Here is a 27,240-nt window from a genome sequence, read left to right on the forward strand (position 1 = left end):
TTACCTGGAAGCAATGCACACCCGCCACTTTTGTGTGGCATTAGGCCCTTGTCAAGAATGGTAAAATTCCAATGGTAATTAATTGTTTAATGGCCCTCCATAAAGCTGGTCTGTGAAATATCATGGAGGACCGAAGTAGTTTGGCTCTGTTATTCTTATCCCTCCCCCTTCTTGCTTTATTGCTGTGAAGTAGAGTAGAAAGAAATGAAACTAACAAGAGAAAGAGTAATCAACACCTTCCCATACATTCCTACTTGGGAGTGTGAGACATCTGGGGAAAGCAAGGACAAGACACTGATAACATTGTGAGAATGTAGACATTTATGATAGTTTATGTGTTAGAGAGCATTCCTAACCCCCACCTTTGGGAACCCTTTGAAGTATGCCTTAAAAGAATTGTATCAATGTATTTTCAGTATCACTCTCAAGAACCTGTACCAGGAGAGCATATCAGTATATCAATAAACGTAGTTTTGTATCCACTTGACTCATCATTGAAAACTGCATGCTTGACAGTGATGCAAGCATGTGATGTATTTGTACTTTCAGAAAATGCAGGCATGCCAGGAGCAGGGGCCCAACACCTCCTGGAAGTCCCAGGTGTATATCATGCTGGATGTGATCCCAAGCCCACCCGAAAAGCTCAGGATGAGTGTCCAGGGTAGTCACCTTTCCAGACCTCAGCTTGTAAACCCTGATTTGGGCAAAGTCTGGGTGGGACTTTGGCTTAATGTCTGACCCTGCCATGCTTCACTGAGAGCATAACTGAGCCAAAGTTCAGAGTGAGATTAAGTTTGAACAAGCTTCATTTGGCTGTAAGACAAATTAGCTCATTTGAGCTGAACCAATTCTGAGCCAAACCTGAGAGAGCTTGCCCACCTGCATTATTTATAATGCTCTGTTTAGTTTGCACAGGTGGCTATCAGGAAATCCTGCATCTCAGTGCCCTTACAATCAGAGTCTCGAGTATGGAGATGGGATTCAGATCCCTGGTAAATGCAGGATGTCATTTTACTGTTAGTGTTACATTTGTAAATCTCTACACAAATTGTTAAGAGGAAACGAAACATAGGACTTGAAAACAACAATAAGATCTATTCTATTTATCTTCTGTTGAGCTTGAAGATCATGAGATTGCAGATGCTTTCTTCAGTCATCCTGACTGTAAAGAAAATGGGCAGGTATAAAGAGACTGCTGAGTGGTAAAGCTGCAGTACTGCAGTCAAACTCTCTGCTCATGACCTGAGTTCAATCCCGGCAGAAGCTGGGTTCAGGTAGCCAGCTCAAGGTTGACTCAGCCTTCCACCCTTCCAAGGTTGGTAAATTGAGTACCCAGCTTTCTGGGGGGAAAGTGTAGACGACTGGGGAAGGCAATGGCAAACCACTCTGCCAGTTCAATCCCGGCAGAAGCTGGGTTCAGGTAGCCAGCTCAAGGTTGACTCAGCCTTCCACCCTTCCAAGGTTGGTAAATTGAGTACCCAGCTTTCTGGGGGGAAAGTGTAGACGACTGGGGAAGGCAATGGCAAACCACTCTGTAAAAAGTCTGCCACGACAATGTCATGATGTGGTCATCCCAGAGTTAGAAACGACGGGTCCTTGCACAGGGGACTACCTTTAACAATGTGGACATTTACAGACTTAGCTCACACAAATTTACCATCCTTTTGAAATGAAAACACTTCCTTTGTGGGTGGGAGAGCTCTTTATACATAGGAAAATAATGAGAGTCAAAGAGCAAACTATTTATGTGCATCACTTTCCTGTTGTATCCGCAAACTTGTAATTGAAAGTCTAAGATCTCTTCAATCAGAATAATATTGAAATTACTGTTGGTAAGGAATTTGCCTGATCAGGATGGTGGTGTTCAGTTGTATTTAGTGGGGTTACACTCCTAGCTTGGGGTGCTTTTAGTTCTAACTTTGCCTGCAGATATTCAAATGGCATCTGTGGCCAAAAGTGACTTTGACACCAGCTTTTGGTACCAGTATGCCCTCTTCTTGGATGTCAAGGAAGGACTATAACAATGCCTTACACACAGTGCAGCCCAAAAAGTATTGGGAACTTTCACAACTGATCCAGGATATAAAATCATAAAGTTGGAAGGAACCTCCAGGGTCATCTAATCCAACCCTCTGCACAATGCAGGGGGTCGGACAAGTAATGTTACCAAAAGGGACTACTGTACAAATAATATTTTGTTATTTTTAAAATATATGCTGGTTACCAGTATGTATCCAAGCAACAATTTAAATGAATAAAAAAAGTCATTTTTATTATATTATCATTGTTATTTTATCTAATAGCCTAGGGTGGTATCTCATGCAGATCAAAATAACTGCACAAGAAGCCAGTTACTCTTTCTACATTTTTTAAAAGTTAACAATGTTATCATAAAACTAAGATTTTGACTAAGATTTCAAGAGAAAGTTGTGTGATATCTTTGTCATCATTCTGAGTTACCAAGGTGCAAACACCTGCAAATGCCCCAGCCCACTCTATGCAAAGGAGTCCAGCAGCAGGGAGCAGAAGGGAAATGGCAGCGAGAGAAGGTATTGCTTTACTCTGCTCTGGTAAGACCTCACCTTGAGTATTGTGTTCAGTTTTGGGCATCACATTAGACAAGCTAGAACGAGTCCAGAGGAGGGCGACAAAGATGGTGAGGGGTCTGGAGACCAAGTCCTATAAGGAAAGGTTGAAGGAGCTGGGGATGTTTAGCCTGGAGAGAAGACGGCTGAGAGGTGATATGATCACCATCTTCAAGTACTTGAAGGGCTGTCATATGGAGGATGGTGTGGAATTATTTTCTGTGGCCGCGGAAGGTAGGACCAGAACCAATGGGTTGAAATTAAATCAAAAGAGTTTCCGGCTCAACATTAGGAAGAACTTCCTGACTGTTAGAGCGATTCCTCAGTGGAACAGGCTTCCTCGGGGCTCACCTTCCTTGGAGGTTTTTAAACAGAGGCTAGATGGCCATGTGACAGCAATGAAGATCCTGTGAATTTAGGGGGGAGGTGTTTGTGAGTTTCCTGCCCTGTGCAGGGGATTGGACTAGATGACCCTAGAGGTCCCTTCCAACTCTATGATTCTAAGGTGGGAGGAAGAAACCGAGTCAATAGGGGGAGTAAGATTTCTGAACCATTGTGTGTTCAAATGGGCCGGTAGAAAGAGTGAGCAGGAAGGGAGGGAAGCCCAGGCAGGTAAATAGACCAGGTTGGGTTAAATTAAAATACAGAAAGAGTAAAGACAGGCTCATGAAATCTCCCATTTGTTGAATCATTGTCAGAGATGCTGCTGTATGGATCCTGCCCAGGGCTTTTTTTGTAGCAGGAACTCCTTTGCATATTAGGCCACACACCCCTGCTATAGCCAATCCTGCTGGAGCTTACAGTAGGCCCTGTACTAAGAGCCCTGTAAGCTCTTGGAAGAGTGGCTACAGCAGGGGTGTGTGGCCTAATATGCAAATGAGTTCCTACTACACAAAACCCTGATCCTGCCTTTTGAGGTTAGATAGGTAGCAACTGGAGACAGGGACATTTCAGTGGAGGTCCCTGGTCTCTGGAATGCCCTCTCCAGAGAAGTTTGTCATAAGTTTTAATCTTTCAGGCATCTAGTAATTATTTTACTGCTGCTGTTGATTTATTATACTGTTCTGAGACTGTTCAATCTGTTATTGGTTTTTAATTTGTTCTATTAGACTTTTAAAAATTATGCAAGCTGCTTTCAACAATTAAGTGGAAAACCAGGCTATATATGCTGTAAAGAAATAAATGTTTCTCTTTTACTTTTGAAGTTAAGTTTGTATTCATAATCACCTTTTGGATCATGCAATGCAAGTATATAGGTTCTGCTGGCATAAACTGAACACACACAAAAATCTTAATGTAGCTTTGTAGGCATTATTTCAATTTATACATGTCCTTTATTTCTATCTTGGGGATGTGGAATTTGCAAAGAAATATATCTTGGAGGATACATTCTGGAGTTCTTTAGAATTTTAGATTTAAAACAGTTCCAAAACTCCTCATTTGGAAACCTTACAAAAATGGCAAATGGCTGGAGAATGTTTACCAACATCCTTTCCATGCCCTCAAGAAAGAAACTTGGAAAGCTGCTTTGCTCATCTGATATTCAGTCAGACTTACATTAAAGGAAGCTGGAGCTCTCTCAGACATGTAGGCTCCAAGGGAGCTGCAAATATCTTATCTTGTATTTCCCAAGGTGAAAAAAAAAACTATACTTCTGTCTAGAGGCACTTTGTAATGAGATCTTCTACATATTTTATGTTTTATTTGAGGTGTTATTTTTAATTGTAACTATTTTTTAAGTTGTGTTTGTGCCCAGCATGTAGACATATATGATGCATTTCTTTCCTGCCCCCTTTCCTTTTTCCTTTTTCCCCTATTTGCTTATACTGTAATTGGAGTAGCCAAAAGCTTAAAAAGATGTAATATGAAAGGTCATGGTGGCGAACTGTACCCATAACTTTTTCATGCATTCAATTCTTGATGCTTGCCTTTTTATATAGATAATTTCTTGTTTCAAGCCTCAGCTCATCAGGCTTCTTGTGCTTTTAAAACTCTACCTCTACCTCTTTTTTAACTCTACCTCTTGTGGTTTTGAAAATAAGAACTGTGGCTACTGGCAAAACAGGGCTGTAGCCAGGATTTGGAAGGTTGGGGGGCATTTATATTTTTCAAGGAGCACTGATGCCCCCCAGCACCCCACACGACCTTCCCTCTAGTGACAGGCAGGGCTGACCCTAGCCCTTCTGGCTAGGCAGCACAGCTCTGCCCTGCCTCAGTCACCGGATCTGCTGCCTACTCATGAGTAGCCCTCTGAGTAGGCGGCAGGCATGGGGCTACTCATGAGAACAGGCGGGGGAGAGGCAGGCAGCAGAGGCAAGGAAAAGCAGAGGCGATCAGGGCTGGGAGGGAGGGGAAAGGGCAGGAGAAGTGGTTGCGATCGAGGCTGGGAGGGGAAAGGGCGGGAGAAGTGGCTGCAATTGGGGCTGGGAGGGAGGGGAAGAAGTGAGAAGGGGCAGTGGTTAGAGCTGGGAGGGCGGGAACGGAGGTGGGGAGAAACGGTGGTGATCAGGGCTGGGTGGGAGGGGAAAGGGCAGGAGAAGTGGCTGCGATCAGGGCTGGGAGGGAAGGAAAGCATCAGGAGAAGTGGCTGCAATCAGGGCTGGGAGCCACAGCAAAAGCAACCCCCAGCTCCCCCCCTGGAGTTAAAGGGCCCGTGAAACAGCTGATCTGTTGGCCCTTTAACTCTAGGGGGAGGCTGAGACTGCTCTGCCCCTGGCCGGCCAAATTGCTGGTGGGGCCAGTGGCAGCCCCTAGAGCTATGGCAGAGGCCCCGGGGACTGGTTGGGGCATCCAGTCAGGGGGCCTCACCCAGAAGTCGGGGGGCTGTTCCCCCACAGCCCCCCTCGTAGCTATGGGCCTGTGGCAGAATAATCTGTCTAAAAATAAATGTGGACTAATCTATCTAAAAATAGGTAAACTATCTAAAAATAAATGTGGACTAATCATATTTTTACTCTTTTCAAAGTATAATTATATGTCTACCATGAAGGGTTCAGAGGTACCATAAAACCATTTCCCTTTGCTGCATAAAATTTCTACTACTGTGTTTTGCTACTGAATTTCTACTATTGTGCTCTGCTACTGAAATACAGAAAGCCTCAAGAAACTAGTGCCTGAAGCACTTGGAATCTCCATATTATAGCCGCCCTGAGCCCACCTCGGTGGGGTAGGGCGGGATATAAATCGAATAAAATAAATAAATAAATAAATAAAATATAGTTCCTATGTGCAGGGCACAGCCCAATAGCAGGGTCTGCAGTTTTGCAAATAACTGTGGTCAAAGACGCACCCAACACATTTGAAATAGTATATTCTTCAAGGATGAGATTATTCTAATTAATACCTTCACTAGTAGTCCTATTGCTATATGAGACTTCCCTGAAAAGCAAACATGTAAATATTTATTATGTTCAGGGAAACGTGTTAATGTAAGTGGGGTCTAAAGAACAATGTCCTGTACCCACACGAGGGTTTTTCAGATTCCGCTTTCTAAGGGTAGTCCCCACAAGTTAAAATGACCTTTGGAGCAGCACCACATGAGACAGAAGAGGTTGCTAGCAAAAGGAAGTATCATCTCCCATAGCTTTTGTACTTGAAGATTTATTATTTTACATTTCTATCCTGCCCTTCCCAAAACGGGCTCCAATAGTATTGAGAATGGTGAATCCAGCCATAGAATCCATCCTCTGTATAATTTAGACCTCTGTCATCTTAATTTTTTTTAAGGCAGATGTGCACACGGCCTAGATCACAAAAATGAAGGTTTTACTCACCATCATAATAAAGACACTGCTGCAACTAGCTGAGACAGCCCTAGTCCCTTAAAAAATGTCCAGAGCTTCTATGGCATGAAGGAGTGAGAGGAAAAGGAATTCCTTTTCTTATATCCCTCAAGCTATTTTTCTGCATTAATTTATTCCTTCATTATTTTTTTACCATTGCTAGGGAAAAGGTATGCCTAGGCCAAAACAGTGTAGATCGCAGAATGTCTTATTAAGTTGGATTCCCAGGAAGATTTTTTTTAAATATAGTTTGACCTTGAAATCATAACTTTTCTGTTTTAAATTGTTTGGTATTAAAAAGTAAAGCATTTGATTTCCAAACAGAAATGTAATTTGAACTGAACTAGATTGAAGGTAGTCCCCTATGCAAGCACCAGTCGTTTCTGACTCTGGGGTGACGTCACATCACAATGTTTTCACAGCAGACTTTTTAATGGAGTGGTTTGCCATTGCCTTCCCCAGTCATCCCCAGCAAGCTGGGTACTCATTTTACCGACCTTGGAAGAATGGAAGGCTGAATCAACCTTGAGCTGCCTACCTGAACCCAGCTTCTGCTGGGATCGAACTCAGGTCGTGAGCAGAGAACTTTGTTCTGCAGGACTGCAGCTTTACCACTCTGCACCATGGGGTTCCTAGATTACTAAGGTTAAATATCATTGTAATGCAATCCACATTTATTTTGTATCACAAGGAGATTTAATATGCAAAATCCTTTTAAAAGTACAATATCTGACACTTTTTAGTGTAACAAGCAGGAGTGTTAAAAGTAGTTGTGGAAAAAGTAGAATGCAGGCAAGAATCACTCCCTGCTCTACCTGACCCCCACTACAGTCCATCACAGAGTGTGTTAAGTGAAAAAGAAGAAAAAAATAGATGAATGATATGCTCAAAGGATTCATAAGTTATGCTATTGTCTAAACCAGTCTATTCAGCATCCTGCTCATGCCTGTTCAATGGGGCTTGCTCCCAGGAAGATATTCTTAGGATTGCACTATTAGAGATTTTAAGTTTTAACCAGTACACTCTGATAAACTTGCAGACAGTTTAAATATTCAAGGAAGACAGCTTAAGGACCATCTCTCCCAACATGAACCTGGGCAACAATGGCATTCATCTCAACACAGGTCATCTAGCAGTCTTCCTTGCTCTTCAGGACACTATCTGCTACAGCCTGCGTCCAGGGACTTTTCTGTCCTGGAAAGCGTCAATCTCCCCCTGGGATCTTCTGGCAAGGTAAAACAGTTATTTAAATAAGCTTATGAAGCATCTTGGAGGCTACTGAGATAGGCTCTGATATATCTCTTTTTTATTGTATTGTTTTTGTACTGCATTTATTGTTATTAAGGGCTTTTTTTGTAGCAGGAACTCCTTTGCATATTAGGCCACACATCTGCTATAGCCAATCCTCCTGGAGCTTACAGTAGGCCCTGTATTAAGAGCCCTGTGAGCTCTTGGAGGATTAGCTACATCAGGGGTGTATGGCCTAATATGCAAAGGAGTTCCTGCTACAAAAAAAGCCCTGCTTGGGTTACATTATGCCAAGAAAAAGGTATGACATTTACTGTATATCATATATATATATATATATATATATATATATATATATATATATATATATATATATATATATATATATATATATATATATATATATATATATAATTATTATTAATTTCATTTATATCCCGCCCTCCCCCACCTTGGCAGGCTCAGGGCTATATATATGCCCTACGGAATTGTCTCAATCTGGTTCTCTCATTGGCTATGGTTTGTGCTGTATCAGTGATTGGCCTGTCAAACATTACTCAAGTGCACTTGTGTGGCATTAGCTGACCCTACTCTCCCCCGCCCACTGCCTGCCCTAGGACAGATGAGGATTGGGCCACTGGGGAAGCTGCTAGGCAGTAGCTGTTGCCAGGCAACTAACCTAGGTTCTCTCAGTAAAAAGTAACCAAGATTGGTTTGTCCGTAGAAGGTGGGGGGGAGGCCCTTTCCAGGCCTTTTTGGCCTTTGAGGGAGAAGTCATTGGGCCCAGTCTTGATCAGGGCTGCCAATTCCAGGTTGGTGCGAAACTCCAGGAGATTTTGTGGTGGAATTTGTTTGAGGGGGGTAGGGTTTGGGGAGGGGAGAAGCCTCAGCTGAATATAATGCCATAGAGTCCACCCTCCAAAACCTTTATTTTCTCCAGGGGGAGAGAGATGTCTGGAGTTCAGATGTGATATCAGGAGATCTTCAGACTCCATCTGGTTGGCTACCCTAGGCCTGGCTACTTGCTACTGTTCAGCAACAGCCAACCAGCCATTTTCTCCTGAGGAACCATTGTTGCCAATCTCCAGGTGAGTGCTGGAGATCACTTAGAATTATAACTGTTCTCCAGATGGTAGAGATGGTATAACTGTTCTCCAGATGGAGAAAATGACTGCTTTGCAGGGTGGACTCTGTGTCATTATACCCTGTTGAGGTTACTTCGCTCCTGCTTTGATCCACAATGTGATTTCAGACCAATCACAGACTTTCAGCCTAGCCTACCTCACAAGATTGTTGTGCAGATCAAAAGGGGGAGAGGAGAATGATGTAAGCTGCTTGGTCCCCATTGTGGAGAAAGAATGTACTTTTCCTATGTAGAGGCTACAGGGAGAGGGGAGGAGATGGAAAGCTGAAGTCAGATCAATTCCCCTACAGAAAATGGCCACCTTGGATGGGTGGGAAGATAGCAAGGGTGGGCAGGGGGACTTGCCCAGAGTCTTTCTAGAACACGTTGCATTTTTCTTCACAATGGGCCTAATTCTTAGTAAATACATGAAAAAATAAAACAACCGAGTACAGCTTAACTACTCTATTTATGTATTACAAGGAAGAAGTTCAGAATTTCAAATACTCTATTTCCAAGGAGTTTGCAACCTACTATTGAAGGAGAGGACCAAGAAGCATTAGTGTTCTCAGTATCCATAATTAAAATACTAGTTTTGTAGAAGAAATGAAAAACACCAGCATTTGTTTTGTTTTAGACTGAAGAAATTCAGTAAAAATGAACAGCTATGACATAAAAATTGTTTACTAGAATGCTAATGGCTTGAAATCATATGATTAAAAGAAGAAAAATTGTTGCTGAGCTTAAAAAAAAAAGCAGAGGTAGTATTTTTGAAAGAAAAATCTGCAAAGATCATAGATGTGTGGTGTGTGTAGGCTGGAAATACGAACACAAATGAGCTGCTGTTTTAGCTGATGTATTAGGACTCCAAAGGTGAACTAGCAGATGATGGTAGGTATATGCTGGCTAAAACTGCTACCCAGCATCCCCTTCATTCTCATTAGCATTTATAGACGTAACTGTAGTTAGATTTTAACAGGTTTGACTTTTCAATGATAAAAAGGTATTTTGTCATTCAGAAAACTGGATTTTGCCTGATGATTTAAATGTTTATCCTTGCTTAAATACATCAATAAATTATAATGCAAAAATGGTATTCCTAGGATCTTTCAAAAATGTAAAAGAGAGGATATTTGGAGATTCACAAATCCTAGCGTATAAGACTATGTCTTAGATTAGCAGGTTTATCTGCTATCAATGTTCTTCCAAAATGAGAAGATCTATCAAAGAAATAAGCTCCAAAGGACATGAGGCATGAATGAAACAGTCTTGTTGTAAGGATCAAACAGTCTTGTAAGAAAAGAGGATTCAACACAGACCAAGCACAAATGTTGAAGGTAATGGGATAGGATACTACAATTTCTAGAGTTCTATTTTCATGAACTTTGATGACAATGCATAATATTACTACACTTTTTCTTAAACCTATATGAAAACTTAGGTTGGTGCATTCATTTTTAGCAAGGAGGAGAAGAGACAAATTCCCCACCCTGAGCTCTCAGTGACTGTTGCCTCTCCAAGTGATAGCTTGTGGGGGGGATCCCCCCACCAAAAAAAACCCAGCAGGTTTTTTTCCCCTTTAGACTAAAACAACAGCATGACAATGTCACTTCCAGAAGAAGCCAAGTTTCTTCTGGAAGTGATATCATACATCTCTGGGAATCCCTGGAAGCTGTATAGTAAAACCAGGGGTGGAATTCTAGCAGGAGCTCCTTTGCATATTAGGCCACACAATCCTGATGTAGCCAATCCTCCAAGATCTTACAGGGCTCTTTTTTATAAGCTCTTGGAGGTTTGGCTACATTGGGGTGTATGGCCTAATATGCAAAGGAGCTCCTGCTAAAATTCCATCCCTGAGTAAAATGATAAGAGTCTCTGGAGACTCCTAGAGCTACTTGCCATTGATGTAGTGGTTAAGTGTGCAGACTCTAATCTGGGAGAACTGGGTTTGATTCCCCACTCCTCCACTTGCAGCTGCTGCAATGGCCTTGAGTCAGCCATAGCTCTCATAGGAGTTGTCCTTGAAAAGGCAGCTGCTGTAAGAGCTCTCTCAGCCCCAACTACCTTACAGGGTGTCTCTTGTGGGCAGGGGGCGGGGAGGTAAAGGAGATTGTGGCCACTTTGAGACTCTGAGATTCAGAGTATAGGGTGGGATATAAATCCAATATCTTCTTCTTCTACCCCTTCACTATATTCCCCCCAACTCTTCCCCCGGTTGCCACTCTGAGCCGATTGCTAATGGGCTTTTAAAAGTTCCCTTTCAATTTTGCAAGAGAGATTCTGTAATACTGTATCTTTGTCTAGATTTCTGAAATGTATTTAAGTAAATGCTGAAATTCTCATGCCTGTGTCTGAGCTGAAGATAAATTTATAAATTTTGTAAGACTTGCTCTCTCATTCACATCTGTTGGCATTTATTGCTTCTCTCCAATTAAGGTATTTTGATAACTATTCTTTCAAATCAAATGTGTTCTGGCAATCCAGATTTCTGAGCAGAAGGAGGTCATACAACAGTCCTTAATTGAGCCATGAGCCATAGAAAGGATGAAAGACTGATGCATGGCTTTTAGCAACAGTGTGATATCACTTCCAGGTAAAACCCAGAAACAGATTCCTTTCTAGGAATCACTGGAACTCTATGGTAAAACCATAGGCTCGATAGCTGTTTAAAAAAAAAATTCCCAAATCCACACTGGGCAGTGTCAGAAAACAGGAGTTGGGGACTGGCAACCCTAGCCACAATACTTTATATAAAGTGAAACAATATAAAGTGAAACTTGATTAATATTTCTGCAATTTTGCTTTCTTTTAAAAGTTGAAACTATGGTTAAACTATGTTAGTATGTGGCCCTTTCCATTTATGGTTAGTATGGTCATCCAAATGTGGATCATTCCACTTACTATGGATAGTTAGTTCTGGAAAACCAGAATCCGAAGCCATTGTTTGAAGGTGGTTTTTTAACCACAATTAGTCTTCACAGTATGGTTTTGCATGCAGTATGAAAACACACACCCTGGCTTGATTTCCACAGCTAACCTTGTGCACTTCCCAGCTACAATACAGACACTTGGCCAGAATAAAAATAGTGAAATCAGCATGTGTTGAGGAAAACCAGGATTTGAGTGATTGCTTGAAATTCTGTTTTCAGAAACTGACCTTAATACAAATTTATAAAAACCAAACTATAGTTTGGTGTTAGGCCTTAAGTGATCTTCAAACAACATCTTAAATGCAAAGTTATCCATTATCACCATCACCCTAAACTTTCCCTCTTCCAGGTCTGAAGTATGAAATAAACTCACTGGTATTTACAGAGTAACTTTACACTTTGATAGCCCAAGGAGAATGAAAGGAAAGGGAAATGGATGCATTGCAGATATTAGTTCATATACAGCTTGCATATCAAGGACTATGAAAAATACATTTAATACATCAGGATACTGCCTTGGCATGGACTGTTAAAAATAAATAATCCCTTAGTTTTGCACAGATAAAGCAAGAAGAATATTGCATAAATATTCATTCCATCTATGTTATGGTTATTTTCATATATAGAGACTTACAGATCATTGTGGATGAGGCCATAAATCTGAGACATATTCTGATGATAGATTCCTCGAAGGATAATTAAAAGGAGAATCACAACCACAGCTGGAAGACCCCAACCCAGAAGGAAAAACATTAAATAGCGCCGTTCTGTGTGTTCATCATTCATCACCAGGACATACCAGAAATTAACAGCCTAGGAAATAATAAAAAATATGATCAATAAAGGTATATAGAACTCACTAACTATCCTGAAAAATAAAAATTTCAGAAAGCTATCTTTGTAAACATTCAGTAAAAAAAAACTTTGTAAAAAGTCTTAAATTCTGATAATAGTACTTAAGCAGATTTTTTGTTTGGGTTAAGTTTGCAATCACTTCTTGTTTTTTGAATCACTTACAGTTTTACTGGAAGTGGTTCAAAACATCAGTTGGGGTTAGATGTCCCTGCCCCCCCCCCCGAACACTCCCAAAGGCCCCCACCAGTAAGGTAGGGGGGGCGGTCTGGCAACCCTATCAATAATCACACACATCTCTCATTGAAAAGTAGAACTCATCAGCTTCCAAATAACAGAAATCACTTCATCGTTCATTAGCTCTAGACCTACAACCCAAACGTGTACATATCACTGCCAAAATGAAGAGGGGTCATCTACCATGAACAAAGGATTATGTGAATAGGTATGTATTCACACTAAAAAATTACACATGGTGGGAGAGGGAACATGAACTATGGGTTTGCTCCACTACCCTATGGTCTACACACTCTGTATGCCTGGACTGTGTTTAAACAGGTCCTAAGTAAAATAAAACAAATATATCAAGCAAACATAACCACCAGCCACCAACCTCAATCAATAACACATTCAAGATGTTTAGTCTACTCACATTTATTTATTTATTTATTTGATTTATATCCCGCCATCCCCGCCGAAGCAGGCTCAGGGCGGCTCACAACATAAAATCCCACAAACAATTAAATTAATGAGTATTAAAACTACACATTCAGTAATAAAATAGATATACAATGATTGAGTGTTTTAGAGCGCTATCCGGGGGGGGGGGAAGTCTTTTGGAAGCAGACGAGCTGGTACGTGGGCGCAGGAAGGGTTTGTGCCGACGTACGACTGGCGGTGCCACAGCAGAGGGGAGGTACGTGGGCGGGGGGCTACCCGAGAAACGCTCCGCCCAAGGGCAGCGCCCGAGCGTGGGCAGAAGTGAGGTGGAGCGCGGCGTTCAGGCGGAGGAGGGGGTTATGATTATTTTGATAACAGCTCCAGTTAAAACAGCATTGAGAGAAGACTGACGAAGGGTGAAATCAATGAAAACTTAGGAAATGCAGGAAATACGGTCTTTTGAACTCTTTGTGAAAGTTGTTAAGGATGATGCCCTTGTCTCCACCCAGATTCTGAACTGCAAGAAGCAGCTGAAGGCAGTGCCTCTGAGACGTGACTTTAAAAAACAGTCTGGGGGAGCATCGTGTGGGTGTTCGTTCTATTATTTCGCTGTATGGATTTATTATAAACTGTGCACTAAATGTTGGTTTACACACTTTTTGTGTGAGAGTGATAATTCAACCAGTGAGGTTTTGAAGGATATATTGTCCCCTGGAGAAAATGGCTGCTTTAAAGGGTGAGCTCTAGGGCATTGTACCATGCTGAGGCCCCTCCGCTCCCCAAATTCCACCGTCTCCTAGCTGCACCCTCGAATTCTCCAGGTATTTTCCAACACAGACCTGGCAGCCCTAAAGTAACTTCAGATCAAACACACCACAGGCAGAACTTTCATATTTACAATGCTTTTCAATGTATGTACACAGGGCTTTTTTTGAGCAGGATCGCACAGGAACACAGTTCCAGCTAGGTTGGTGTCAGGGGGTGTGGCCTAATAGTCAAATTATTTCCTGCTGGACTTTTTGTAGAAAAAGTCCCTTGTGAAACAACGGTGATGTCAGGGGTGTGTGGCCTAATATGCAAATGAGTTCCTGCTAGGCTTTTTCTACAAAAAAGCCCTGGATGTACATATGTAAAGAAGAGTGGGGCAAGCTTGTAGCAGAAACCCTTTGTAGAAGAGCCACTACAGGGAAAATTTTTCCATCATGGTTTCTCTGCTTTCAATCACTCCCTCTCAGAGTGGCCTTTCTAAAAATAAATATGATGTTAATGAGTTTAAGTTAGTCACTTATTGAGTGATACTTCATCGAACAGTGAGATACAAGTGAGATATGAACGTGTACATACAATCCTCAATATCAATGAGGGTTGTAGGAAGTTTTATAACCACATTATGCTGCTTAGAAGGCTCTTCAAATAGTGAGTAACCTCAAAGCAGATAACTATAGTTTCTGGGAGGGGCTTGAGCTCCTCCCAAGCACAAATAATGTGGAAGGAGAGATGGGCACATGTTTTATAAGTATATGGTACTGAATCTTATTTTACTGACCCATGTTCTACACTGGTATAATGGAATGCAAACTAACTTAGGTTGGAGGACATTCCTGAAGCCTACACAGACGTCCTCCAGTCTTCCACTGTAGGAAGCTGAAAGGGTTCTTAGGCTAGAGGAAAGCTTCAAACTTTGGTCAGTGAAGTGGTGAGATATATGGGTACAAAACTTTCCTTCCTCTAGTGGTGAAGTCTCCCTCCAGAACAAAGAACTTTTAATCTGTTTAAAATATATCTTCCACTAGAGGAATTAGGTTTCCCAATCCCCAGGTCCCAGCGAGGGATCCCCCGGTTTTACAGGTTTCCCCCCCGCCCCCAGCCAGCTGGCCGGCGGGGGAAGCCCCACCCCCACAGCCCCCATGCAGCTCTAGATCTTGGGCAGGCTTAGAAACCTGCAAACAGATCAGTTTCAAAATGTGTGTGTGTCTGTGCCTTTAAAGTTGAGCAGGAAGTACTTCATGAGAAGGGTCAGCAATACAGTCCCTCGGTTAGTTTTGCTTTCCTTTCAGAGCAACTAAGTGTGTGTGTGTGTATGTGTGTGTGAGGGAGGGAGGGAGGGAGCAGTGTAGCCCCTGTTCTTTTCAGATGTTGTTGTGGAGGAACCAGACCCGGTGTGTGTGTGTGTGTGAGAGAGAGAGGGTTGCCAATCCCCAGGTTTGGAGGCCCTCCCCCCACCCCACACTTTAGGGTCATCAGAAAGCAGCACGGGGGGGAGGGAAATATCTACTGGGCAATTATTCACTGCGGAGAACGATTCCTATAGGGAATGGGGAATTGATCGGCGAGTATCAAGGGCTCTGGGGGGCCCCTGTTTTTTGAGGTAGAGGCACCAAAATTTCAGTATAGCATCTAGTGCCTCTCCCCAAAATACCCACCAAGTTTCAAAATGATTGGACCAGGGGGTCCAATTCTTTGAGCCCCAAAGGTGCCCCTATCCTTCATTATTTCCTATGGAAGGAAGGCATTTTAAAAGGTGTGCTGTCCCTTTAAATGTGATGGCCAGAACTCCCTTGGAGTTCAATTATCTTGTCACACCCTTGCTCCTGGCTCCGCCCCAAAGTCTCCTGGCCCACCCCCAAAGTCTCCTGGTTCCACCCCCAAAATCCCCAGATATTTCTTGAATTGGACTTGGCAACCCTAAGAGGAATGCTCCTTGAAGCAATGGAAGAGCCCATTGTAAGTGGAACAAATATTATGGATCCAAACTTGTATGTTTTGGTTCAAGTAAGATAGAATTCGAGAACTTGTATAGTCCAAGAATGCTGCTTCTCAGTGAGAAACACCTGGTTATTTTGTTGTACCTTGGCAGGCTCTGCAAAAAAATCAGACTAGTAAATGGAACAGTAAGAAAATGATTTACTTGAGAATGATTTAATTTACTTGAGAAAGAAATGTGGTATAGTTAAAGAAAATTTCTTTGCATTCAAACATACAAATTTATAGATTTTCTTCATATTATTTGTTGAGTCATTTTAATACCCCCCCGTTCTGTTTTCTGCTACCATTTTATAATATGTGGGGCTATTTCCTTCTTGTGACATTAAAAGAACAAACAAGCTGTCTGGCAGAAAACAACCAGTTTCATGGCCTTGTAGACAAAACTAGGCCATGGTCCAGCTCTAGACAGATGCACCCTGGAATTTATTTATGCCATTCTGTTTAGTCAAGAAACTGTGATCCTATTAATTCTCCCTGTTAGAACATGTCTACTTATTCATGTGATTCATATTGTTTCTAAGAATGGGTACTATATGTCCTCAACCTTGTTTTCTCTATCAGTTTAACTATATTTACCTATCTACTTATCTCTTACCACATGAATGATGACTCAGACATTACTTGGGCCTGTTAAGTTTTATGTGAGTTTAGCCTGTTTGTAATTTCCAGTCCAGTGTTATTTTTATTTCATTTCATTTCATTCGATTTATATACCTCCCTCCCCATCGAGGCGGCTCAGGGCGGGATATAAATCTTGGTAACTATAGTCTTTTGATATTCCAAAATTAAATAGGTGAAATACAAACAGTGGATCTAAATTTAGCAAAACCTTTCCTGGGTGAGTGAGTGTCAATGTGACAGATGAGGTTCAATGTGGACAAGTGCAAAGTAATGCACATTGGGGCCAAAAATCCTAGCTATAAATACAAGTTGATGGGGTGTGAACTGGCAGAGACTGACCAAGACCTTGGGGTCGTGGTAGATAACTCACTCAAAATGTTGAGACAGTGTGTAACTGCAATAAAAAAGGCCAACGCTATGCTGGGAATTATTAGGAAGCGAACTGAAAACAAATCAGCCAGTATCATAATGCCCCTGTATAAATTGATGGTGCAGCCTCATTTGGAGTACTGTGTACAATTCTGGTCACTGCACCTCAAAAAAGATATTATAGAATTGGAAAAAGTACAGAAAAGGGCAACTAGAATGATTAAAGGGTTGGAACACTTTCTCTACTTGGGGCTTTTTAGCTTGGAGAAATGTCGACCGCAGGGTGACATGATAGAGGTTTACAAGATTATGCATGGGATAGAGAAGACGGAGAAAGAAGTACATACTTTTCTCCTTTTCTCACAATACAAGAACTCGTGAGCATTCAATGAAATCGCTGAGCAGTCAGGTTAGAACGGATAAAAGGAAGTACTTCTTCACCCAAAGGGTGATTAACATGTGGAATTCACTGCCACAGGAGGTGGTGGCGGCTACAAGCATAGCCAGCTTCAAGAGGGGAATGGATAAGCATATGGAGCAGAGATCCATCAGTGGCTATTAGCCACAGCTTATTGTTGGAACTCTCTGTCTGGGGCAGTGATGCTCTGTATTCTTGTGCTGGGGCAGGGGGAGCACAGTGGAAGGGCTTCTAGCCCCACTGGTGGACCTCTTGATGTCACTTGGGGGGTTTGGCCACTGTGTGACACAGTGTGATGGACTGGATGGGCCATTGGCCTGATCCAACATGGCTTCTCTTATGTTCTTATAGTTACAGCAGACAATATTGTACTTATTAAGAGACTGCCCCCCCTCCAAGTTTCATAGTTTCCTTTTTCGCTGCTTCCTCTGTCTCACTGTAACCCACTGATCTGCATGAAATCCTACTCTTGGGGGATATAAGACCCTGAGGAATGATATCACGGGATCTGTAGCAAGGAGGAGGAATCGATGGAAATTGCCAATTTAGTCTGGATCCAACCAAATATATTTTAAGAACAACTATTTCTTGCTTCTGGAGCCCAAGATGTGGACAAGACCACTTGGCCTTCCTGGCTAATAAAAGAGGCAGGCTGGCCAACTATCTAAGGGGTGTGATAAATGCCTCCTTGAGGGTAGAGGTTGTACCATCCATGCTCAAGGAAGCAGTGATTATACCTGTTTTGAAATGAGCCTCCTCAAGCCATATTATCCTGGAGAACTTCTGGTCATCTCCAGTCTTCCATTCTTAGGCAAAGTGCTTGAGCAGGTTGTTGCTTCTCAGCTCCAGGCCACACAAAGTGCTTGCGACTGATTTTCTGGAGCCACTTAAATCAGGCTTCAGGCCAGGGTTTGGAATTTACACTGTTCTGGTCACTTTGGTCGGTGGTTTCTTCCAAGTACTAGACAGGGAGAATGTGACCCTGCTAGTTCTGCTTGATCTCTCAGCAGCCTTCAGTACTACAGCCATAGTATCCTACTAAGCCACCTCTTGGAAGTGCGACTGGGGGGCTCTGTGTAAAGGTGGTTTGAGTCCTATCTGGGGACTGCTCTCAGAAGGTGGTGCTGGTGGATTCCCGTTCTGCCCCATGGTCATTGGCCTGTGGGATTCTACAGGGTACAGTCTTATCCCTCATGCTATTTAATATCTATGTGAAGCTATTTTTCACCTAATTCTGAGGATACTGTTGATTTTCTGAACTGATGCTTAGAATCAGTAATGGGCTGGATGAGGGTGAACAAGCTCTGAAACTTAATCCTGACAATAAAGAGATTCTTTGGGTTAGCAGAGAAGCTAGGGTTGCCATGCCTCCAGTGGGAGTGGGGGAATCTCAGCTTTCTCAGGTTTTAGTGAAACCCTATCCCCCAACTGATCTTTTCAGGTCCACTTCCAGTTTGGGGCCTAATGACATAAGAGAAGCCATGTTGGATCAGGCCAATGGCCCCTCCAGTCCAACACTCTGTGTCACACAGTGGCCAAAAAAACCAGTCACCATCAGGAGGTCCATCAGTGGGGCCAGGACACTAGAAGCCCTCCCACTGTGCCCTCCCAAGCACCAAGAATACAGAGCATCACTGCCTCAGACAGAGAGTTCCAACAATATGCTGTGGCTAATAGCCACTGATGGACCTCTGCTCCATACAAAGTAGCAGGCCTACTTCAGGCCTGCTTCCGGTTTCAGGCCTACTTCTGGTTTGGAGGGAGCACTCTGGGTTTTGGGCAAAATTCTACGATTTGAAGTACCCCCAAACTACAGTGTCACCTCCACTGGAAGTAGGTCCCAAAATGTCCAACATCACTTCTCGTTTCCCAGAAGAATACCGGGAGACCCCTTCTGGCCAGGTAAGAGAGACCAACCAGGGACTTCAGATCTCACTTATCTTGGATGGAATTATAACCACCTTGGAAAGGCTGGTTTGTAGTCTGAAAGTGCTACTTGACACAGCCATTTTAGAAAACCAGGTCACTATGGTAGTTTGGAGTGCTTCTGCCAAGATTTGGCTGGTATGTCAACTGTGTCCATTCCAGGTTTAGTTAGATCTAGCCACAATGATCCATGCCTTAATTCAGGGCTTTTTTTGAGCAGGAACACAGTTCTGGCTGGCATCAGGGGGTGTGGCCTAATATGCAAATGAGTTCGTGCTGGGCTTTTTCTACCAAAAAAAGCTCTGCCTTAATTACATCTAGACTGGCCTACTGCAATGCATTCTAGTTGAGGTTACTCTTGAAGAGTGTTCAGAGGCTGCAGCTAGTGCAGAACACTGCTGGTCAAGGCCAGATATTGGAAGCATGTGATCCTGATATTACAGCAATTGTACCGATCACTGATCATCTTCAAAGTGCAATTGGTTTTGACTTTTAAAGTCCTTGCGACCTGGGTATCAGAAGGATGGTCTTCTCCCATGTGGTCCTGTCAAGGAATTATGACCACAGGGAGAATCTCTCCTGTCTGTCCCATCAATCAAAGAAGTTTGTTTGGTGGGTACAAGAGAGAGATGACCTTTTCAGTGCTAGCCTCACAATTATGAAACAGTCTCCCCAGGGAGATGTGCCTGACCCCCTCAATTTCAATCTTCAGGAAGCAACTGAAGACAGCATTACTGGAACTGCACTAGGTAAAGTTTACTAAATTAAGTTTACTGAATTGTGATTTAAAATTTTGGTTTTTATGTCTTTATGTATTTTATCTATGTTGTTTAGGGTTGCCAAGTCTAATTCAAGAAATATCTGGGGACTTTGAGGGTGGAGCCAGGAGACTTTGGGGGTGGAGCCAGGAAACATTGGGGGTGGAGCCATACGCAAAGTTGTGACAAGCACAACTGAACTCCAAAGGGACTCCTGGCCATCACATTTAAAGGAACCGCACATCTTTTAAATGCCTTCCCTACATTAGAAATAAGGATAGGGGCACCTTCTTTTGGGGCTCATAGGACCCCCTGGTCCAATCTATTTGAAACTTGGAGAGCATTTTGAGGAGAGTCATTAGATGCTATGCTGAAAATTTGGTGCCTCTACATCAACAGCCCCTCCAGAGCCCCAGATACACCCAGATCAATTCTCCATTATTCCCTAAGGGAATCGATCTCCATAGGGAATAATGAAGTGCCCAGCAGACATTTCCCTCCCCGCCACCCCCGTTTCTGAAAACTCTGAAGCGGGGGAGGGCCTGCTCCCACCTGGGATTTGGCATCTCTACTCACAAGTTGCTGAACTTTCAACTTTTTCAAAGTTACACAGAGCAACTGACCTCTGAAAAGATTATGCGACCAATGAAGAGTCTGGGCTGCAAACAACCTCTGAAAAGATTGTGCAACCAAAGGAGGGTTTGGGCTGCTTTCACAGCCATGTTATTCTGCCTGCTCCCCCGCCCCCCTTCAGCCTTAAAGATGCAGGCGCACCATCCCAACTCCACTTTCCAGTGGAGTTTGAAGCCCCCGGAGGTGGAAAGGTACATGGGACTGTGAGGGCTTTGCCCCGCCGGCCAGCTGACTGGGAGCAGGAAGGAGCCTGGGAAAGCAGGAGAACCCGCACTGGGACCTGGGGATTGGCAAGCCTAATGTTGTTTGGTGCCTTGAGCTCTGTAAGGAAGGAAGACACTAATAAATGCTTAAAATAAATAAATAAATAAATACTTTGATTATAGAAAAGAGGTGTTTTCTGTATTGTGATAGTCTTATATAGTTTTCTCATCGGTATTATAGCTACTAACACGGCATAGAAGTAATATAGCTTCCATCTGCATTTCTTCAGCTCCCTGTATGTTATTTATTGGTCCTGTATGTTTCTCCATCATCCTTCTTGTATCTTATTGTACTTGTTCTTGCCTTGACTCTTCCTTAAACCCCTTCAGTACTATTTATTAAACAACAACATGCTTGCCATTTGGGTAGGAAAGATGGCTCTGTGGATTGCTGGAACTTGTCTCTGGGTTTGCATGTGCATGTCCAAGGCATCTTTGTGCATTCTACATACACAGTCACTTGAGAATATCAATATATACTTTAAGCACCAATATAAATCTTCCAAGAAACTACCCCAACACAGGGCAGAATCTTGTTTGTTCTCTCCTCAACAGCACCCCTGAAAGTAAAGCAATTATGCAGCTCAATCCCTTACAACCGGCCAATAAATTATACCGTCCTCATGAAATATAGCACCACAGGACTCCAAGCTTGTGTTAGGAGCATCCATCTCAGCAGTGTCCTCGAATGCAGTATTTAAAATAAATGTGGTACTATGTACCGCATGCCAGTAGAAAACAGTCCCCCCCACCAGAAGCATACTATGCATCTACAATACACATGTATATCAGGATTTGACATAGCTGATCTTAGAAGCATCCTGAGACATGTAGCTCTGTGGAGCATGTTGCAACATAAAGCAATATCAAAAAGACATATGACAAACAGTTGCTAATGAATTTCACTCTGAAAGAACAAAAACTCTGCTTGTTAGGCAACTCATCTAAACTTGTTGCTACATGGAAAACCAGTGGCAAGAGCAGGGCATCAGAGAGACTCCATGAGGTTCACTCCTGTAGACCACTATTAAATACTATTTGTAGGGGTAGAAACAAAGCCAGGCACAGAAAGCTGAAGGCCATTAAAAACAAACAAAAAACTAAGCATCAAGGTCACATAATAAGAAAGCTGGCTAAAAAGTCAGTTGTTAACACTCTAAATTGTATAGCTGCTTTATTTTGATTTATTGTTTCATGATATATTATATGAACTAATCAATTTAGCTATATAAACATAATTATTTTATGGCAATAGTTAATTTCCTCCTTTTTGGATTTCTGCAGTAATTCTATGACTCACTGGAACTGTGTAGTTATAATGAATAACAGAGTGTACGGCATTTTATTTCCATTCATTATGGATGACCATGCACCAGTTAGCAAAGACTTCACTTTTTTCTTTGTGAGCTAAGCAGCTAATCTGAAAATGAAATTAATACACATAATCTAACCATGATGATTGTATGTGTGTTAAATAACAGTATTTCCCAGACCTGAATTGTGACAATAATATGCATAGCTAGGACAACAGACACTTTAGTTGGGCAATAGGCTGTTCTTTGACATGTATTTCTCCCAGAATAGCATTATGCATCCATAGGCAGAAATATGAACCACAGACATGGGATTTAAGCACTCTGCATATCATCTGGGAACACAGAGAAATTTGTTGATGATTATTCTTTTCCTTTGGAACTATGTCATAAAGCAGACTTGGGCATTTATGGAACTGATGTAAAGATCTTTGATTTGAACTGATGTTTTGTAGCCAGGATTACATTTATTGGCACCTAAAAGTCATACCTCTTTAACAAGAGGATGTAATTTACCCACTTGTATAACCCACCCACTTTACTAGCCTCCCAAAGTTGTTCCATAGTTTGTGGACCCTTCGAACATCTATGTAACCCACGCAGCTTCCAAGCATGGTCAGATGCCAATGCTAATCATCTCAGTCACTAGGGCTATTTGGTCAAAATATTAGCTAATGCTAATCCAGTTGTCCATTCTGAAACTACAGTTTAATGTGAGTTTTAGATTCAGCATTAAGGAGCCCCCGGGTAAGTATTAAACAAGGTTAAAGTGGTGACAAACTTTTTATTAAGAGTGAGATAATTTCCTTTGAGAGCAGAAGAGAGTCCCTTGACCCTGAGCCTCGATGCTTGATTGGTTAACTGTTATGTACTGAACTTTGGGAGACTAGTAAAGTGGGTGAGTTATACAAGCGGGTAATTGACATCCTCTGGTTGGGAGTGAAACAAATATTCTATTAAAGAGGTATGACTTTTAGGTGCCAATAAATGTAATCCTGGCTACAAAACATCAGTTCAAATCAAAGATCTTTACATCGAACTCACTATTTAACATTAACCATTCAGCATTACATTTGCATCAGTCCAATATGAGTTAAGTTCTCTAAAATGAAAAATTCTGGATGTGTGCAAAATGAACAGGAGTAAAAGCACTATTTGTTAAAGCTGAGTATGAGAAACAAATGTAATTACTAACCTGAATAAGCATCCAGCTGAACTGGCAAAGATAAAGGTAGTGCGTGACTGCCCCCAAAGCTGAGCAGCTTTCCTCTGAGATTTGCTGGCTTGTGTAAGCTGAGGCCAGAAATGAGATCTGGAAACAAAAATTATATTGGCACAAATTAACAATGATATCCACAAGAATGTCAGGCCTTTTAGAGTTGCCAAATAAAATACAGAGTTATTGTTTTATCTGATATGGTTTTGAAATGGTTTATTATCAGTATGATTATTATGTTATGAACATCTTTGCCGTGAAGTGGACAGCCAAAACTAGCTTGATCTTGTCAGATCTCAGAAGTTAAGCAGGGTTAGTACTTGGATGGGAGATGAGACAACCAAAGAAGTCCAAAATTCCTATGCAGAGAAGATATTGGATTTATATACATCCAATATCTTCTCTGCATAGGAATTTTGAAGAAGATATTGGATTTATATCCCGCCCTCCACTCCGAAGAGTCTCAGAGCGGCTCACAATCTCCTTTACCTTCCTCCCCCACAACAGACACCCTGTGAGGTGGGTGGGGCTGGAGAGGGCTCTCACAGCAGCTGCCCTTTCAAGGACAACCTCTGCCAGAGCTATGGCTGACCCAAAGCCATTCCAGCAGCTGCAAGTGGAGGAGTGGGGAATCAAACCTGGCTCTCCTAGAAAAGAGTCCACACACTTAACCACTACACCAAACTGGCTCTATGCAGAGGCAGGCAATGACAAGCTACCTCTATCTGTTTCTTACGTGGAAAACCTTAGAGCTTTGCCAGAAGTTGGCTGTGATTTGTGGGAACTTTCCAAGAAATATCTGTTAAAAAGCAGTCCAAATGCCAGGCTTATCTTGCATCCTTTAGGCTCCTAATGCCTACAACCAAGAACTACAGGTATTCCACATTTCTAAATACTATTAGCTATTGCTGTGGTACCAGACTTGTTTTAAAATGAGCCATGGATGCTGAACTACTGCCAGCTAATGGGCTCAATTGATTAACTCCATTGATTAACACATGTGTTCTTCACTCAGGTCAAACATTGCTTGAGGAGCTTTCATATCACATATCACTTAATCTTAGCTCAAACAATTATTTTCAAATGAGGCATTGTTCATGCTTTCATCTGTGAGGCACCTATAGTGCCATCCTGAGCAGAGTTACACCCCTCTAAGCACACTGAGGGAGTCAGAAGGGTGTAACTCTACTTAGGATGGCATCTGAGAGTAACAGACATTAATACGTGAATCAGCTTTTTCTTCTTGTTCCTAAATTTCGCATTTGCATTGAAGTACGTACTTCTCAAAGGCTAAAAAAACATTTTATTTAGGATCAGGAACAGAATGCATATAATATGTGCATGTCTTGTCTGATAAAATGCCACAGGGCAGAGTTTGATTTAAAACGGATTTTTTTAACGGATCCTGGACTGCTTCGACCCACTCAGCTTGGAGGAAGTTGACAGAATCCTTGTCACTGCACGCCCAACTACGTGTGATCTGGATCCATTCCCCTCCTGGTTAATTAAGGCCTGCCGGGAGGAGCTAAGATGTCCTATACGGGACATCATAAATAATCTCTTTTGGAGGGCTTCTTTCCAACGCCCCTGAAAGAGGCAGTGGTCTGCCCCCTCCTGAAAAAGGTTACATCAGATCCGGCCGAATTGGCTCATTATCGGCTGGTCTCAAACTTGCCCTTTTTGGGCAAAATTATTGAGAGGGCTGTGGCGTTGCAGTTACAGGGCTTCTTGGATGACACTTCCACCTTGGATCCATACCAGTCCGGCTTCCGCCCGGGCCACGGGGTGGAGACGGTGTTGGTCGCCCTCACGGCGACATCTGGATTGAGGCAACTTGGCGGTACTGCTTTTGTTAGACCTATCGGCCACGTTCGATATGGTCGATCATCGGCTGCTGACCCGCCGCCTCGCCGACGCAGGAATTCGGGGGCTAGCCTTACAGTGGCTTTCTTCCTTCCTTGAAGGCTGGGAACAAAGGGTGGCAGTTGGAGGAGAGATGTCCCAGAGACACCTACTTAATTGTGGGGTGCCTCAAGGGGCAGTTCTCTCCCCGATGCTGTTTAATATCTTTATGCGCCCCCTTGCCCAGATCGCCCGGAGACATGGGCTGGGTTGCCATCAGTACACTGATGACACTCAGCTCTATCTATTGATGGGTGGCCGGACCGCCAACACCCCTATAAATTTGGACCGGGCGTTGCAAGCCGTGGCGGGCTGGATTAAGCTGAGTGGGCTGAAGCTGAACCCAGCGAAGACAGAGGTCCTTTGCGTGGGTCGTGGAGAGCTGGGAGGAGAGATCTCCCTACCGGTCTTTGACGGTGCGTCACTGATACCAGTGCACAGGGTCAAGAGCCTGAGAGTGCTACTGGAGCTCTCCTTGACAATGGAGGCACAGATAGCAGCCACTGCTAAATCCGCCTTCTTCCATCTTAGAAGGGCAAGGCATCTGGCCCCCCTCTTGGAACGTAGCGACCTAGCAACAGTGATCCATGCAACGGTCACCTCGAGATTAGACTACTGTAATGCCCTCTACCTGGGGCTGCCCCTGTGCCGAACTCGGAAACTGCAGCTAGTGCAGAATGCGGCAGCCAGGCTGCTAGTGGGACTACCTAGGTGGGAACACGTGCAGCCTGGACTGAGGGTATTTGTATTCCAAGTTCGCTACAAGGTGCTGGTTATTACCTTTATAGCCCTATATGGCCGAGGACCTGCCTACCTTAGGGACCGCCTCTCTCCATATGTTCCCCAGAGAGCACTGAGATCCAGCTCCCAAAGTCTCCTAAAAATCCCTGGACCAAAGGAGGCCAAACTGAAAGTAACAAGGGAGCAGGCCTTCTCAATAATGGCTCCCCACCTGTGGAATCAGCTACCGGAGGAAGTGCGAGCCCTGCGGGACTTTAACCAGTTCCGCAGGGCTTACAAAACTACCCTCTTTCAACAAGCCTATAAGGCTGAACCCTGAAAGTGACATCTAGCCATCTGGATATATATCTCACTGAAATGTAGCACCCCTAATTTATTGTAGTTTTTAAAAATTTTATGTAACTTTTAACTGTATTTATTAATTGCATTTTATCATATCAATTGTATTATAATCTTGGTACACACCATGTCTTGTCAGCCGCCCTGAGCCTGCTTCGGTGGGGAGGGTGGGATATAAATAAAACTTATTATTATTATTTAGGGGAGGGGGTTGTATCTGTGTAAACCAGGAAAAAAAATACAGGATTACAGTTTTATATGTCTTTCTAAATTCTCAAAGAACACTGCCATTTGATAATGAAACAGAACTAACAGCATGGAAGGCAGATGCTAGTTCAGATGTGTATTGCAGGAAGCAATATGTCAGTCAACAAAATAAATTTTAAAAGTAATTCAGCATCTTCTATCTTTTGTAGGGGGGCAAGGGAGAACTTCTGAAGCACAGCAAATACACCACCTATTGACAACACATAGAACAAAGAACACTTTGATGCTTAATTTCAGGGCAATTCTATCAATTTTAGAACATGCAATCATGTCTGCCATATGAAAAGACATGCCCACTTATTGTTTCCCACCTAGGGCATTGAGCCCTGATCTGAAACAGGTATAGCTAAATTCAACAAGAACTTCAAAGTTCAAACTGCCCACTGTGTCATTAATTTATGTAAGACATTCTGCATTCTCAGAGAGTTCTGAGAGAGAGCAGATAAGAAGTGCTATAAGGGTGAGGTTTGGCTTTCTAAACAGCTGGGGGAGTTGCTGAGAATTTATGAGTTTGTGTGACTGTGTGAT

At 42.7% G+C, this 27,240-nt stretch overlaps 1 protein-coding gene across 3 annotated transcripts in view; it reads right to left on the reverse strand.

The window, feature by feature from the left end:
• The window catches only part of ADGRV1 (adhesion G protein-coupled receptor V1), a 556,327-nt gene that overhangs the window by 100,388 nt on the left and 428,699 nt on the right, over positions 1 to 27,240 (reverse strand). For all 3 annotated transcript variants that reach the window (XM_060235701.1, XM_060235702.1, XM_060235700.1), the window contains 2 exons: positions 23,443 to 23,559; positions 12,303 to 12,481 (listed from right to left, as the gene is read on the reverse strand). In XM_060235701.1, coding sequence (XP_060091684.1) covers positions 12,303 to 12,481; positions 23,443 to 23,559 — 296 coding nt within the window. The remainder of the gene's footprint in view (positions 1 to 12,302; positions 12,482 to 23,442; positions 23,560 to 27,240) is intronic.

The sequence above is a fragment of the Heteronotia binoei genome, chromosome 4, assembly GCF_032191835.1.
Source record: "Heteronotia binoei isolate CCM8104 ecotype False Entrance Well chromosome 4, APGP_CSIRO_Hbin_v1, whole genome shotgun sequence".
Lineage (NCBI taxonomy): Eukaryota > Metazoa > Chordata > Lepidosauria > Squamata > Gekkonidae > Heteronotia > Heteronotia binoei.